At 31.4% G+C, this 13,173-nt stretch overlaps 3 protein-coding genes across 3 annotated transcripts; 1 reads left to right on the forward strand and 2 right to left on the reverse strand.

Annotated features, from left to right (window-relative positions):
• Window positions 2,833-4,284, forward strand: LOC107621812 (dof zinc finger protein DOF1.5). The gene is made up of 2 exons (XM_016323805.2): window positions 2,833-3,410; window positions 3,803-4,284. The coding sequence occupies exons 1-2, from the start codon at window positions 2,939-2,941 to the stop codon at window positions 3,820-3,822; spliced, it is 492 nt and encodes a 163-aa protein (XP_016179291.1). The 5' UTR covers window positions 2,833-2,938; the 3' UTR covers window positions 3,823-4,284.
• On the reverse strand, window positions 6,500-7,567 carry LOC107622084 (olee1-like protein). The gene is made up of 2 exons (XM_016324004.2): window positions 7,320-7,567; window positions 6,500-7,014 (listed from the first exon to the last, which is right to left on the reverse strand). Exons 1-2 carry the CDS (start codon window positions 7,561-7,563, stop codon window positions 6,662-6,664), a joined length of 597 nt encoding a protein of 198 aa, XP_016179490.2. The 5' UTR covers window positions 7,564-7,567; the 3' UTR covers window positions 6,500-6,661.
• On the reverse strand, window positions 10,507-11,134 carry LOC107619954 (anthocyanidin 3-O-glucosyltransferase 5-like). Its single transcript, XM_016322179.2, has one exon. It carries the CDS (start codon window positions 11,116-11,118, stop codon window positions 10,537-10,539), a length of 582 nt encoding a protein of 193 aa, XP_016177665.2. The 5' UTR covers window positions 11,119-11,134; the 3' UTR covers window positions 10,507-10,536.

Raw genomic sequence — 13,173 nt, forward strand, 5'->3', positions numbered from 1 at the left:
TGCAGCACTTTTATGTAATGTGTTTTTAATTTTTTATATATTTTATTTTTATATTAAAAATAATTAATAAAAAGAAAAAATATAAAAAAAAGTACAAACATCATTTCTCATCAGTAAAATTATTCTAAAGTTTCATTTTTCTTCATTCTCATCCAACAACTTAAACTCTAACACCAATCATATTGAACATTAAGTAACATTTATTAAAATTCATTCTTTATTGTAAAAAGGGTGAAGTATATTTTTTGTTCCTGACGTTTGGTAAAAGTTTTAAAAATACCCTAAGTTTTATTTTATTTCAATTTTGTCCCAAAAATTTTCAATTTGCATCAAATATACTTTCGACGGCTAAATTTTTAAAAAATTTAAGACCAATTTAACAATAATGCATAAAAATTATGCTTGATTTATTTGTGTTGAGAGTTGTTCTTATGAAATTGTTGTTGAATTAGTCTTAAATTTTTTGAAAAATTAGCCGTTAGGAGTATATTTAATGCAAATCAAAAATTTTTGGGACAAAATTAAAATAAAATAAAACTTAAGAGTATTTTTAAAACTTTTATCAAACTTTAAGGACAAAAAATATATCTTACCCTTATAAAAATTATATGAACATCAAGTCAATATATGTATGTATATACATGAAAAGCAAAAGTATGAGGATCATCAACACTAAATAGGTCTAAACCTAAATCCCAAAGATAGATTATTAAAAAAGAGACAATTGTCCAAACTTAAAGAGATCACTAGCTATCAATATATATTAGGGTAAAGTACTAAATTGGTCCTTAGGTTTGGGCGTAATTCTGTTTTAGTCCTTAAGGTTTAAAGTGTTCTATTTGAATCCAAAAAAGTTTCATTTAGCATCAATTTAGTCCCACAGTAAGGTCAAAATTAAATAATTAACAAAATGTCCTACATAACAATAGTACAAGAACAAAATCGATAATTTGGAGAACAAGTACAAGCTCCAGAGGCATAAAATCAACCATTGATACATCAATACATTTATTTATTATTTTTTTATAATATAAATAAAATATTTTCTATAAAACTAAAGAAAATGATAAATAAATGTATTAATGCATCAATGGTTGATTTTGTGCCTCTGGAGCTTGTACTTGTTCTCCAGATTATCGATTTTGTTCTTGAATTGTTGTTATGTAGGACATTTTGTTAATTATTTAATTTTGACCTCACTGTGGGACTAAATTGATGCTAAATGAAACTTTTTTGGATTCAAATAGAACACTTTAAACCTTAAAGACCAAAACAGGATTACGCCCAAACCTAGGTCCAATTTAGTACTTTACCCATATATATTATCTCTAAACAAAATATATCTTCTCACACTTAGTGACTAAATTAAAATTTAATTGACTATAAAAATGTAAAATAATTACTTATATGATAGATTGAGTAGTCCTAACTCAGCCTAACCAATATTCTCCATCCTAAATATTTCTCTCTAGTTTTACTAGTATGATGATGCTGCTCGTTTTCTTACTTTACATTTTCTTCACTTTCTAAGCTGAATAGATAAGATAGTTCTCAGAAAGGAAAGGGTTTTGGGTTAATCAACAGCTTGGGCATCTCAAAAATCTCTAGACCAAGTTCTAACAATCATCTATAATTCTCACATGATGATGACTTATTGAACGAAAGGACCAATCAGTAGTCTTTCAAAATTTTATTTCTATATATGAGCATATTTTTAATTAATTCCTTTATTGTTTCCATCGAACACCAATTTTTTCACAGCTTCAACGATACATTTTTCCATTCGAACCTAAGCTATGCCCATTGTATTAAGCTATTGACATGATACATGCATGCTTTATAAATATAATATATAGACACACAGTTACACACACGCGACGACATGCCTTTAGTCTTGTTTTTTATTTTTGAAAAGTACTAATAGGAAATAGCTAGAAAAAGGCAACACTTTTTAGCTTATACGATATTTCATTTTTTGAGCCACTTTGCTTTGATTTTGAAAGTATATAGAATACAAGTAGAATTTCACAAGAACAAGCTTCTTTTTGCTGCTTCTTTTCCTTTATAATAAAACAAAAATATTAAATATGTATTATTGATAAAGTACATGCATTCCCTTTCTACCACTTTTGACACTTTGCAGTTTGCAAGCGACCCATCTGGATTGGGCCCGCTTTCTAGACATTTTGGCACTGCATGATCATCACGTAGACTGTCACCAGTAAATAAAAGGAAGAAAAAGAAAAAGAAAAAGAAAAATACTCATTAGTTGGGTTTAGTTTTTCACTTTTTCTACTATATATAGTTATATACTTATGGAAATTTTTAAGTATACCATTATATCGGTGTACCAGTAATTTTTAATTGTTGATCTTAATTATTAAAAATATATATAATATATATAATTAAGATCAACGGTTAAAAATTACTGATACACCACTATGACAGTATACTTAAAAATCTTCCTATACTTATATACTCTATATCTTCAAGTCTCAACCGCCCTTCCACTTTTCTCTTTTCTCAAATTTTTTTCCAAGTTTTTCTAAGACCTAAACTCACCCCTACTTAGATTGGATATTCAATTCATTAAAATTAAATATTAATAACATAATTTTACTACTTCTAAAACTCATTTTTCCCCACTATATGTTAAATAAATTAAATGCATGTTATTTGGAAAAAAAAAAAAAGAAAGAAAAAGTTTTGATAAAGCACAATATAGGGTATAGTTTTTGGCGTGTACCACATGGATTTTAAGTGAAGCTAAGGTTTATGATTGTACTAACCAATAAGCACTTTTCGCTTTATATCCCTTTCTTTCTATATAAAGCACTTGCCATGATATTTGCCCCTCAACCCCTAACAAAAAACTTCTCCATTAAGTATAACTTGCCTTTCTCTCTCTCTTTCGATCTTTTTCTCTCTATGAAATTAAATGGCCCAAGTGCAAGAAAATCATCAAGGGATCAAGCTCTTCGGAGCAACGATCACATTGGACGGTGGAGATTCAAAGGAGGGAAATAAGAAAGAAGAAGATCAAACGGTGGAGAAGAAGCCAGATAAGATCATAGCGTGTCCAAGGTGCAAGAGCATGGAAACCAAGTTCTGTTACTTCAACAATTACAACGTTAACCAACCAAGGCACTTCTGCAAGGGATGCCAGAGGTACTGGACCGCCGGCGGTGCTCTCCGAAACGTCCCCGTTGGTGCCGGTCGCCGTAAGGCCAACAAGCTGCCGTGCCGCGGCGCCGTTTCCGATGGTGCTTGCTTATACGATGAAACTTCCGATGATGTCCACAAGTTTGGGTTGGAGGAAGGGTTGATTTTGGATAAGTGGGATGATGTTGCCGTCCCTCACGGTGATTTCCGGCAGCTTTTTCCGGCCAAGCGCCGGAGGTCCGCCTCAGGTGCTTAATTTATATAGCATTTTTTATAATTAAATTCTTTGCTTGATTAGTTGTCTTAATTACTGTGTTTAATCTTTTTATTAAGAATAGAAAATTAAAGAGAATTAAAAGAAAAAGCAGAAAACAATAATGATGGAGTAATTTTGATAGGAGAATAAAGGGAAGAGAACAAAAAATAAAACTTGTGTGCCTGCGGGATGTGGATGTGAATATGTGATGATGAACAGACAAACCTAAGAGATGTGAACTATACTGCCTGCCCAACCACCAATAATTGGATTATTTTTTTATAATGGATAATTATTAAATAAATATTACATGTTAGCATATATTTGTACATACAAAACACGTAATCCAAAATATCTTATTAACAGAATTGTTTGTTTGTGCAGCTCCGCATCAAGGTCAATGAACCCCCTCATTCTTCGTTATATTATGCATCTTCTACGAAAGCACAACTTGGAATAATTTAAAACATATATACACATATGAACAAGCTACTAGAGGCTTAGTTAGTTTGCTTATGTGAACGCCAAGAAAAATATATAATGCCATGGCAAAAATCAATCCATGTTCATCTTTTTCAAGCTGAGCCAAGCTATATATATAAGCCTTATTAATAGAAAGGTCAAGTTCACATAGAGAATTTGAAGGCGTGAATGGATAAATTCATGTAGGAGATTATTATTACTTGATCTATTAGTAGTTGTTAGAGTTGATGTATCTGTAGAACACATGAAATGGTCAATGGTGACCAAGAAAAAGTAAACATTAGAACACGGAAATTTGAGTGCAACTTGAAATTTAACTTAATTATTCCTTCCCTTTTTCTTTCTCTACTTTATTTAATAATAATAAAAGATTGTTGCATCTAGATATGTTCTCTGTCTGATACCTTCTTTTTCTTTGTGTCGCAATCGCCATATGGCGACAATTTTTTTATTTCTATTTTTATTTTAAATTGTCTTTTAAGATACACTCTATATTAGGGTAAAGTTTTGTTTACACATGGATCTAATAAATTATAGTCATGTCATTACTAATAAGTATCTCAAAAGTCATCAAAATAAACAACATATAGTTAATTGAAATTTCAAATGAATCGCTAAAAATACAAAATAATAGATTATTATCTCATACAGAGATTTTATGCCTCAAAAGTAAACCCTTACATACTATTGATCAATTTTGTGATCTAACTTCAATGACGAAGATTAAGAGTGAAAATCTTCTATACTACTTAACAAGAAAATGAATACAAAGGAATACAAAGGATCGCTTGAGCAGATTAGGTATTATTGAACAAAGTGATAACATCTGTGTTATGTGTAGTAAAAAAATTAAAATTATACAACATTTATTTGTTACGTGTGAATTTGCTTGGCAGGTGTGGTGCGCATGGATAAGTCATGTGAGTCTTGCTTGGAGCTGCCCAGGTTTCATAAAAGAAAATTTTGAGAGATGAAAGACGATAAATTTAAAAAGAGATGTGTAGAAAACATGGCTAGTGAGTTTCTTCTCAGTTATATGGAACATCTAGTTATATAGGAATGAGGTGATTTTTTAGAATAAGACAGCGGCAGTGGTAGATTGTGTTGCTAAGACGTTTTATTATTTTAGAAAGTGGTGCAAAAAGTAACCCATGTTATTGATGGCTATGACAAAAATAACATAGGAGTTACAAAATTGTATTTTTGGTTCTTGTATGCTCCACTAAATGTCTTGAGCTCCCTTTTTCTTTCAAAAAAAAGAAAATGTTAAAGTTTTTACATGAAAAAAATATATAATATATACTTAAATATTTCGGGTTTAGTAAATCAGTGGCTAGATTAATGATGGCTTTATGTTGAACCATGAATACAGTCAAGCTTTTGTTAAAGTTAAACTTTGGCAATGTTAAGAGTAGGGTAAATATCAAAAGGGAAAGTATGAGGAGCCAATGGAATATTTATACAATGTGCTACCGGTCTTCTCTTAAGCGAAGTGTAAAGTGAGGTTGTTATCAAATAATTAAGAATATTTTTAAATGAGTAAATGGTTAAATTAGTCCTTTAAAGATGACTTATTCTTTAAATTAGTCTTCGAAAGATTTTTTTAATTAAATTCGTCTTTTAAAGATTTTAAAATAGTCATTTTAGTCTTTTCGTCACTTTGTTTGTTGATAGTGTCAAAATTTGTTAATGTAACACTTTAAGTGACACCCCAACATACATCTAGAAGTCATAATTGACTATTAACAGAATTAGAATTAGTCTATGAAATTATATCAAATCAAAATCTAATTGAGGAGAGAACTTGAGATATTAGAATCCTTTAATTTGGGGTTGATTTGATCTAATTTCATAAATTAATCATGTTAATAATCAAATAAAACTCACATGTGTATGTTGGAATGTCACTTAACATATTCTATTAGCAAATTTTGATACCATCAACAAACAACATTACAAAAGAACTAACATGACTAATTTAAAATCTTTAAAAGATAAATTTGATTAAAAAAATCTTTTAGAGAGCAATTTAAAAAATGGATAATCTTTTAGGAACTAATTTGTTCAAATATATTATTGCAATTAACAAATATTCCAAATTTAAGCCTTATATACACACTTCATACATATATAGCTGTGATGGAAATTTTTTATTTTAAATTTTCAACTACGGTTTATTCTCCAATTACACTTATACACTACGGTTTATTCTCCAATTACACTTATACACTTGTATGTCGCACATAAAATATAAGCGATTCCCTGTATTAATTAAGAGCGGAAGATCATTAGTAATCTCATTAAATAGTTTGAAATTGAACATATATTATTATGTAAGACATACTCAAATTATTATTGCGAGTCCACCAAAAGTGATATTGATGATTGCAAACATATATATGTATTTTCTTTTAAGTTTTGTCATCACTTCGAATATGACGGAGGGCATTAGAATATTCTAATTATCAAAGCTTCAAACTAACAAGATAAATTAAATGAAAACATTAAACATGGCTCGGCTTTAATTAAGCTGAGAACAGCAGACACTGAACATTATAAATAAAAGATTTATTAATTCAGAGACTTGAAGTATAAGAAGAAAAAGAAAAAACTTACATACCCCGGTGACACAAAACCTTATATTATATCGTTACAGTTGGTGTGATTCTAATAAAAGGAAAGAATGAAAGAAAAAAGCCCCTCGTCATTTATTAAAGTCAAGAAGTGCGAGAAGGGGGGTATCAAATTAAAGTGTGATGCTTAATCATTCTTGGGGGTACCATCTTCACGAATTCCAAGCTCCTTGAGGATCTTAGCACAATCAGGAAGACGTTCCTTCTTGAGAAAACCGAGAGGGTTGGCCTGGCGGTAAGGGGAAACGATTCCATTGTTGTTGGTGATGCTGATCCTTGCAGATTGGTCAAGGTGCAACTCTGAGTCAACTTCTGAGCAATCGCTCCTTGGGCTCTTCACCAGCTTCACGGCGCATAACTCATCTTCGTGGTCACCGTCCACCTCCAGTTTATAGATTCCGCTAGAGTCAGTCACTGCCTCTTTGCTGAAAGTAACGCTGCCTCCCTCTTGTTCCTTGCATTCAACTCTCACCGTTGCGCCTTCATTATAATAAAATATAATCACAATCACAAAAAATTTGTTAAAACCGAAGAAAATCTCATGTCCTAAATTGTTCAAGCTGTGACATTGATAGTTTGATAAATCAAGATGAACTAAGAGAGGAAAAAATAAGTTTTTTTTATTGTTAAAAAGAATAAAAAATTCTTTTATACTATCTACTCTCACTAGAAAATAATTACAATAATAAATCTATTATTAACTAAAAAAATAATCTAAGTAACAAAAATTACATAAAAATAATGGAATATATATAAAAGTGGAATGGAAGAAATGAAACATGTACCTTCAAGGAACTCGGAGAGCTTGGTGATGAACTGGAGGCGGCATGTGTCACAGTATACTTTGCCCTCAATATAGAAGCGTTCATTAGAATAAGCAGAACCGAAAAGTGATAAGAAGCAAAAGAAGGAGATAAGGATCACGCTGTGCTTCTCCATTGTGAATTGCAACTTTTGTTTTGTTTTGCTTTTGTGTTGGGTGAAGAGAATGATTTGATTATTCAGAGGTGACACATTTTGTGGAAGCATGAGTCTTGCGTTTTATAGCGTAACTATGTATGCTAAATTTAGCTTCTTATTTCTGTCTTCTTTTTATTCATGGCTAAAAATGTTGTTTGACCCGCTCTTCACTCTTTTCTTCTCTTAGTTAACGTTTTTTTACTATATATAACACTGGTGTCTTCGCTCCTGTAACTAAACTTTTTCACTGCTCTTTGAATTTCAAATAGCTTTTTTGGAATTATTATTTTTAAAAGTTTTACAGATTATAAACATATTTGATTTATGATACGTATTCTTATGATTATTGAGGAGTATAATACTAACTTTCAATTTTATTTCCTTAACATTGGAGTATTAAATTGTGAATAAATTATTTCAAAGAATTAAATTTAAAATATATGAAACAAAATAAAAAGTACTATATTACCACGAAAAATTTCCACGGAAAAATTAAAATAAATTAAAACAAACTCTTAAATAATTTTTTTAAGTATTGATAGAGGAATTCATTAGATATTATTTCTACTTTGATAGTATGATTTCATTAAAGGAAAAAACAAATAGTATTACATGAATATATACCATATTAACCTGATGAGCCACTATTAATGTATTTTAGTATTTCCATGTTTTTTATTAGCATCCTTTTTTGCAATTTTTTAATTATATAATAGAAAGCTCAACACAATAAAGTGGAGCAACAGATAAACAGGCACACTAAAAAAAACCAAAAATAAAATCCAAATATAAAAGTGATCAATCTCCTGTCATTGCCGATATAGCCATCAACAATCAAAAAGATCAATACCAATCCACTTCTTGTAACTCAAAAATATTTTTCTTTATATAACCGCAACACCTGCTTTTTCATTGGAGAAAATTCTGTCATTGCATTTTATCCAGATGTTTCAAATCACTGCAAAGAATTCAGTCAGCCACCCCTTCTACTCCTCTTTTCTATTAAGCATGCTAGTCCAATGCTCAAATAGATCTCTAATGGTTTTTGGGACAGCCCAAACTCTATAAAAGCACCTCAACCACGCGCACCACATCTGCCAAGTAAACTCACAACAAAGAAACAGATGATGAACAGATTCCATCTCTTTTTTACATAGGACACATATATTGTCGCTCTTATGAATGACGCCTAATCTACTCAACCTCTCTTTAGTATTCACCTGACCAACTAGAATAAATAATCCAAAAAGCTCAATTCTCAGCGGTACCAACCCTTTCCAAATTGCACTTGTGAAACTGTAGCTCGTAATTTCTTCTGATAGAGTTTCTGATTGCAACACCTGCACCAAAGAATTAGTAGAAAAAATATATTTATTATCAAATTTCCAAACAAAATTATCTTCTCTACCAATTGATAGTTTCACTGGCCTTAACCTCTCATGAAGTTGATGAACAAGTTCTAACTCCCATTGAAACAATTCTCTCATCTACTGAAAATTCCAAATCCACTCTAACCCATTTCAAAACCTACAACCCCTTATCACAAATTCTTATTGGTTTGAAGCAGAGAAAAATCTTGGAAAACTCGCTTTCAGAGGACTACCTTGAACCCAATTATCTTTCCAAAAATAGTTTTTCTTTCATCCCCTACTTCCATCACCAACCCATGAATAATTTTATCTTTCACCCGTTGCTCTTTTATATTCAATTGACAGATGTCTTTTCACGGGCCACCCTTGACTGATATATGTTGATTTGATAACATTACATTAGGCTTCAAATTGTTACGAGAACAAACAATCTTCTTCCACAATGGACATTCCTCCTTTAAAAATTGCCACTACCACTTAAATAAAAGCGCTGTATTCCTAAACACTGCATATCTAACTCCCAAATCCCCCGCCTTTTTAGGTGCCTGAACCACTTCCCACTTCACTAGAGGAATACCATAGTTTTCATCCTCCTTACACCACATAAACCTCCTCTGTAATACAATCAATTTGTCAATGACCGCCTTTGACATCTTGTAAAGGCTAAGGTAATAGATGGGTAGGCTATTCAACACCGATTTGATGAGAACTAGCTTATCAGTTTTGTTTAGAATCTTCGCTTTCCACAAGCTGAGCTTCTCTTCCACCTTATATATGATCGGTTTCCAAATTTTCACCAATCGCGGATTCGCTTCTAAAGAGATCCCAAGATACTTAATAGGTAAGACAACTTGCTTGCACTCCAGAAGGCGACACACATGCTCCACCCACTCTTGCTTACAATTGACCGAGATCAAATTTGACTTATCAAAATTAATGTTCAGACCCGACATCAGCTCAAAACAGTGCAACAGTCTCTTGTAATTCATAATTGTCTCTGTCTCCGGAGGGCAAACAAAATAGTATCATCTACGAATTGAAGATGTTACAGTTCAATATGATCTCTCCCAAATCAATAACGGAGCAGTGCTCACATTGCTTACGGCTTCCCCCAACATCCGATGGAGAGAGAAGAGGAGAAAATAGATCTCTTTGTCTTAGGCCTCTCTCCATTTTGAACGACTTGGATGGTAACCCATTAACCAGGATAGACATAGTAATTGTACTAACACACTCCATCTAATTTTTTCATCTTTGTCTAAATTCCATCTTCTGAAACACAATAATATCCACAAAACTTTACCTGGCTCTATTATATACTTTTTTTCTGAAACTCATATAATTTCTAGCTAGACATTATAATGGGCTTGCTGATTATGCAGCCAAATGATATAAAATTTGGAAACAGAAATACTGCTGTCTTAATAACTCAAAGTTAATTCAATTGTCTTATTATATCTGCTGATTATTATTGTTTGTAGACGGAGTAACATAGTTTCAAACTTTTCTAGGATGATTTAATCGATAGATGCATAATATTTGCGTTCAGAAAAAGAAAAAAATAGCCATATAAAAAGTTCTAATGGTAAAAAAAAATTAAACATACTTGCTGTGTTTTTAAAATGCTAATACAAACACTCCCTTAATCGATAGATGCATCATATTGAATGTGTCATGTGATTTGTTTCCGGCATTGAAGCATAAGAGAATCAAGTGTCTCATAACTTGACCCACCTTTGGCCAACGATTTTAACGCACTCTCTTTGACCTCTTTGACTCTCTCTTTCACCGTCTTCCCTTCTTCACCCTCCATTACACCCCTCACCACTCTCCCTATCTCCTCCCTCCCAAACACCTTCACCTTCATAGCCACCCCAATCTCCTCAGCTATCATCGTGGCATTCATCATCTGGTCAGCGTGAAGTGGCCATGCAATCAATGGCACCCCGTTGCACACACTCTCCATCACCGAGTTCCACCCGCAGTGCGACAAGAACGCCCCCGTTGACACGTGCCCTAACACCCTCACCTGCGGGACCCATGAATCCACCACCATCCCCGTCCCACGTGTCCTCTCAGCAAACCCTTCGGGAAGATCCTTCTCTTCTTCAGCACGCGCCACCCATAGAAACCGCTGCTGACTCAGCTCCAGTCCCCACGCTAGCTCACTGATCTGCTCTGCACACAACCTCCCTAAGCTTCCAAACGCCACAAGCACTACAGAACCCGAAGGCTGCTTATCAAGCCAATTCATAATACATTCTTCTCTGCTTCCGACGAGGCGGTTGGCAAGTTGCAGCATGGGTGTCACGTGACCCATTGCCGGACATGGGAGAAGGACTATGTGTGGTTTCATCATCACCATCTGCCTTACTGTTCCATGGCTGCCCATGCATAGTATCATACTATATATACATTATAACATTAATGACTAGTTGACTAGATTATGTTAGTGTATGGTAGTTAATTATCATGCAATGATGGATGGCCTTTTATATGTAAATTTACACCACACAAAATCTGAGATATAAAGAAATATATTTTTTATTGATTTTATATTTAAAACTGAGAAAGCCTGGAAGGCGAACAGATTTTGTGGTTTTTAACCATCAATTAATCATTAAAAATAAAACCATCAATTAATCATTAATAATATTTTTAATGGTGTGAGATTGTATTTAATAGTGTAGAATTATTTAATTTTTTTATGGTTAAGTGCTAGTTAGAATTTAACAAAAATGATGGCTTTTAGCATTAATTTAACAAAAATGATGGCTCTTAGCATTACTTGATGTGAGAAATATAGTATGAGGAGTGTTAGGGGTCAATAATTTTTGTGTTTTGTAATTATTAATTGGCCATTAATAATATTTTTAATGATGTGAAATTACATCTAATAGTAAAAAATCACTCACTTTTTTTTTATGATTAAATATACCACAAAACACAAAAATTATTGACTCCCTAAACTTTCTCATATACTCATATAGTATTACACCATGTCACCATTACATGAATTCAACTATTAAGGTGAAGTTTTAATGACACTCATATTTCAGTTCAGCGTGGTCAAATGTCAAACACAAGTCCCCACCAATATCCTATAAATCGAATTATGTATTTTATATAAAAGAGTTAAATTCACAATAGATTAGTCTTTGTTCTATCGAATTGAATAATATAGCAAAAAAAAATTACATATAATATTTCTCTTAGTAATAATAAATTAAATTTACAAAATTTATTCACTTGCGTCAAATTTATTATCTATTATATAATATTAAAATTAAATTACTATAATTAATAGCATAGTTAGCGTCATATATTTTTGAATGTAGAGTAAAGTATTGTTTTTGTCTCCAATGTTTAGGGTAAGTCCTAAAGTTGTCCCTAACGTTTCAATCGTCCTATTTAAGTCCCTAACGTTTCAAAAATGACTCAATATTGTCCTACCGTTAGCGATCTGTTAACAGAATTGACAGTGGGACAAAATTGAGACGATTTTAAAACGTTAGGAACGTAAATAGGATGAAAACGTTGGGGACAAAAATGATACATTGAAATGAATTTAAATTTTATCCTTCAATAATATCATTTTTTACTATACATAGTATTCAATTATTTTTTTAATCACATCTAAGTAAATTATATTTAATCATATTACTTTTATTTTAAATAAATTAATTTTTTTTTATAATTTTACTCTTAAAGATTTTCAGTTATCATGAAATGTTTGTAGAATGACTAGTATATAAACTTGCAGGAAAGAAAAAAATATATATATACAATAAAATATAAATTATACTTTTTGTCTCTAATGTATCAAAATTCTTTAAAATTATAAAAAAATAAATTTATTTAAAATAAAAGTAATGTGATTAAGTATAATTTATTTAGATATAACTAAAAAAAATTGAATACTATGTACAGTAAAAAATTAATATGATTGAAAGATAAAATTAAATTAAAATTTATTTTTATGTATCGTTTTTGTCCCTAACGTTTTCGTCCTATTTAAGTTCCTAACGTTTCAAAATCGTCTCAATTTTGTCCCGCCATCAATTCTATTAACGGATCTCTAACGGCGGACAATATTGAGTCAATTTTGAAATGTTAGGGACTTAAATAAGACGATTGAAACGTTAGAGACAATTTTGGAACTTACCCCAAATGTTGGAGACAAAAATGATACTTTACTCTTGAATGTATTTTTAGATTATTTTATTTGATTTATTTAAATATGTTAATTAATTATTTATTTATTTGATTTGATTAAAATAAATATTAAATTATTTTAATATTTTTGTTA

This window comes from Arachis ipaensis, chromosome B10, assembly GCF_000816755.2.
Source record: "Arachis ipaensis cultivar K30076 chromosome B10, Araip1.1, whole genome shotgun sequence".
NCBI lineage: Eukaryota > Viridiplantae > Streptophyta > Magnoliopsida > Fabales > Fabaceae > Arachis > Arachis ipaensis.

Bases quoted from the DNA above. Each gene is read 5' to 3' on its own strand.
- LOC107621812 (XM_016323805.2), top strand. From the start codon at position 2,939: ATGGCCCAAGTGCAAGAAAATCATCAAGGGATCAAGCTCTTCGGAGCA. The intron at 3,411-3,802 runs GTGCTTAATTTA...TTGTTTGTGCAG, and splicing joins GCGCCGGAGGTCCGCCTCAG to CTCCGCATCAAGGTCAATGA.
- LOC107622084 (XM_016324004.2), bottom strand. From the start codon at position 7,563: ATGCTTCCACAAAATGTGTCACCTCTGAATAATCAAATCATTCTCTTC. The intron at 7,015-7,319 runs GTACATGTTTCA...ATTATAATGAAG, and splicing joins GCTCTCCGAGTTCCTTGAAG to GCGCAACGGTGAGAGTTGAA.
- LOC107619954 (XM_016322179.2), bottom strand. From the start codon at position 11,118: ATGAATTGGCTTGATAAGCAGCCTTCGGGTTCTGTAGTGCTTGTGGCG.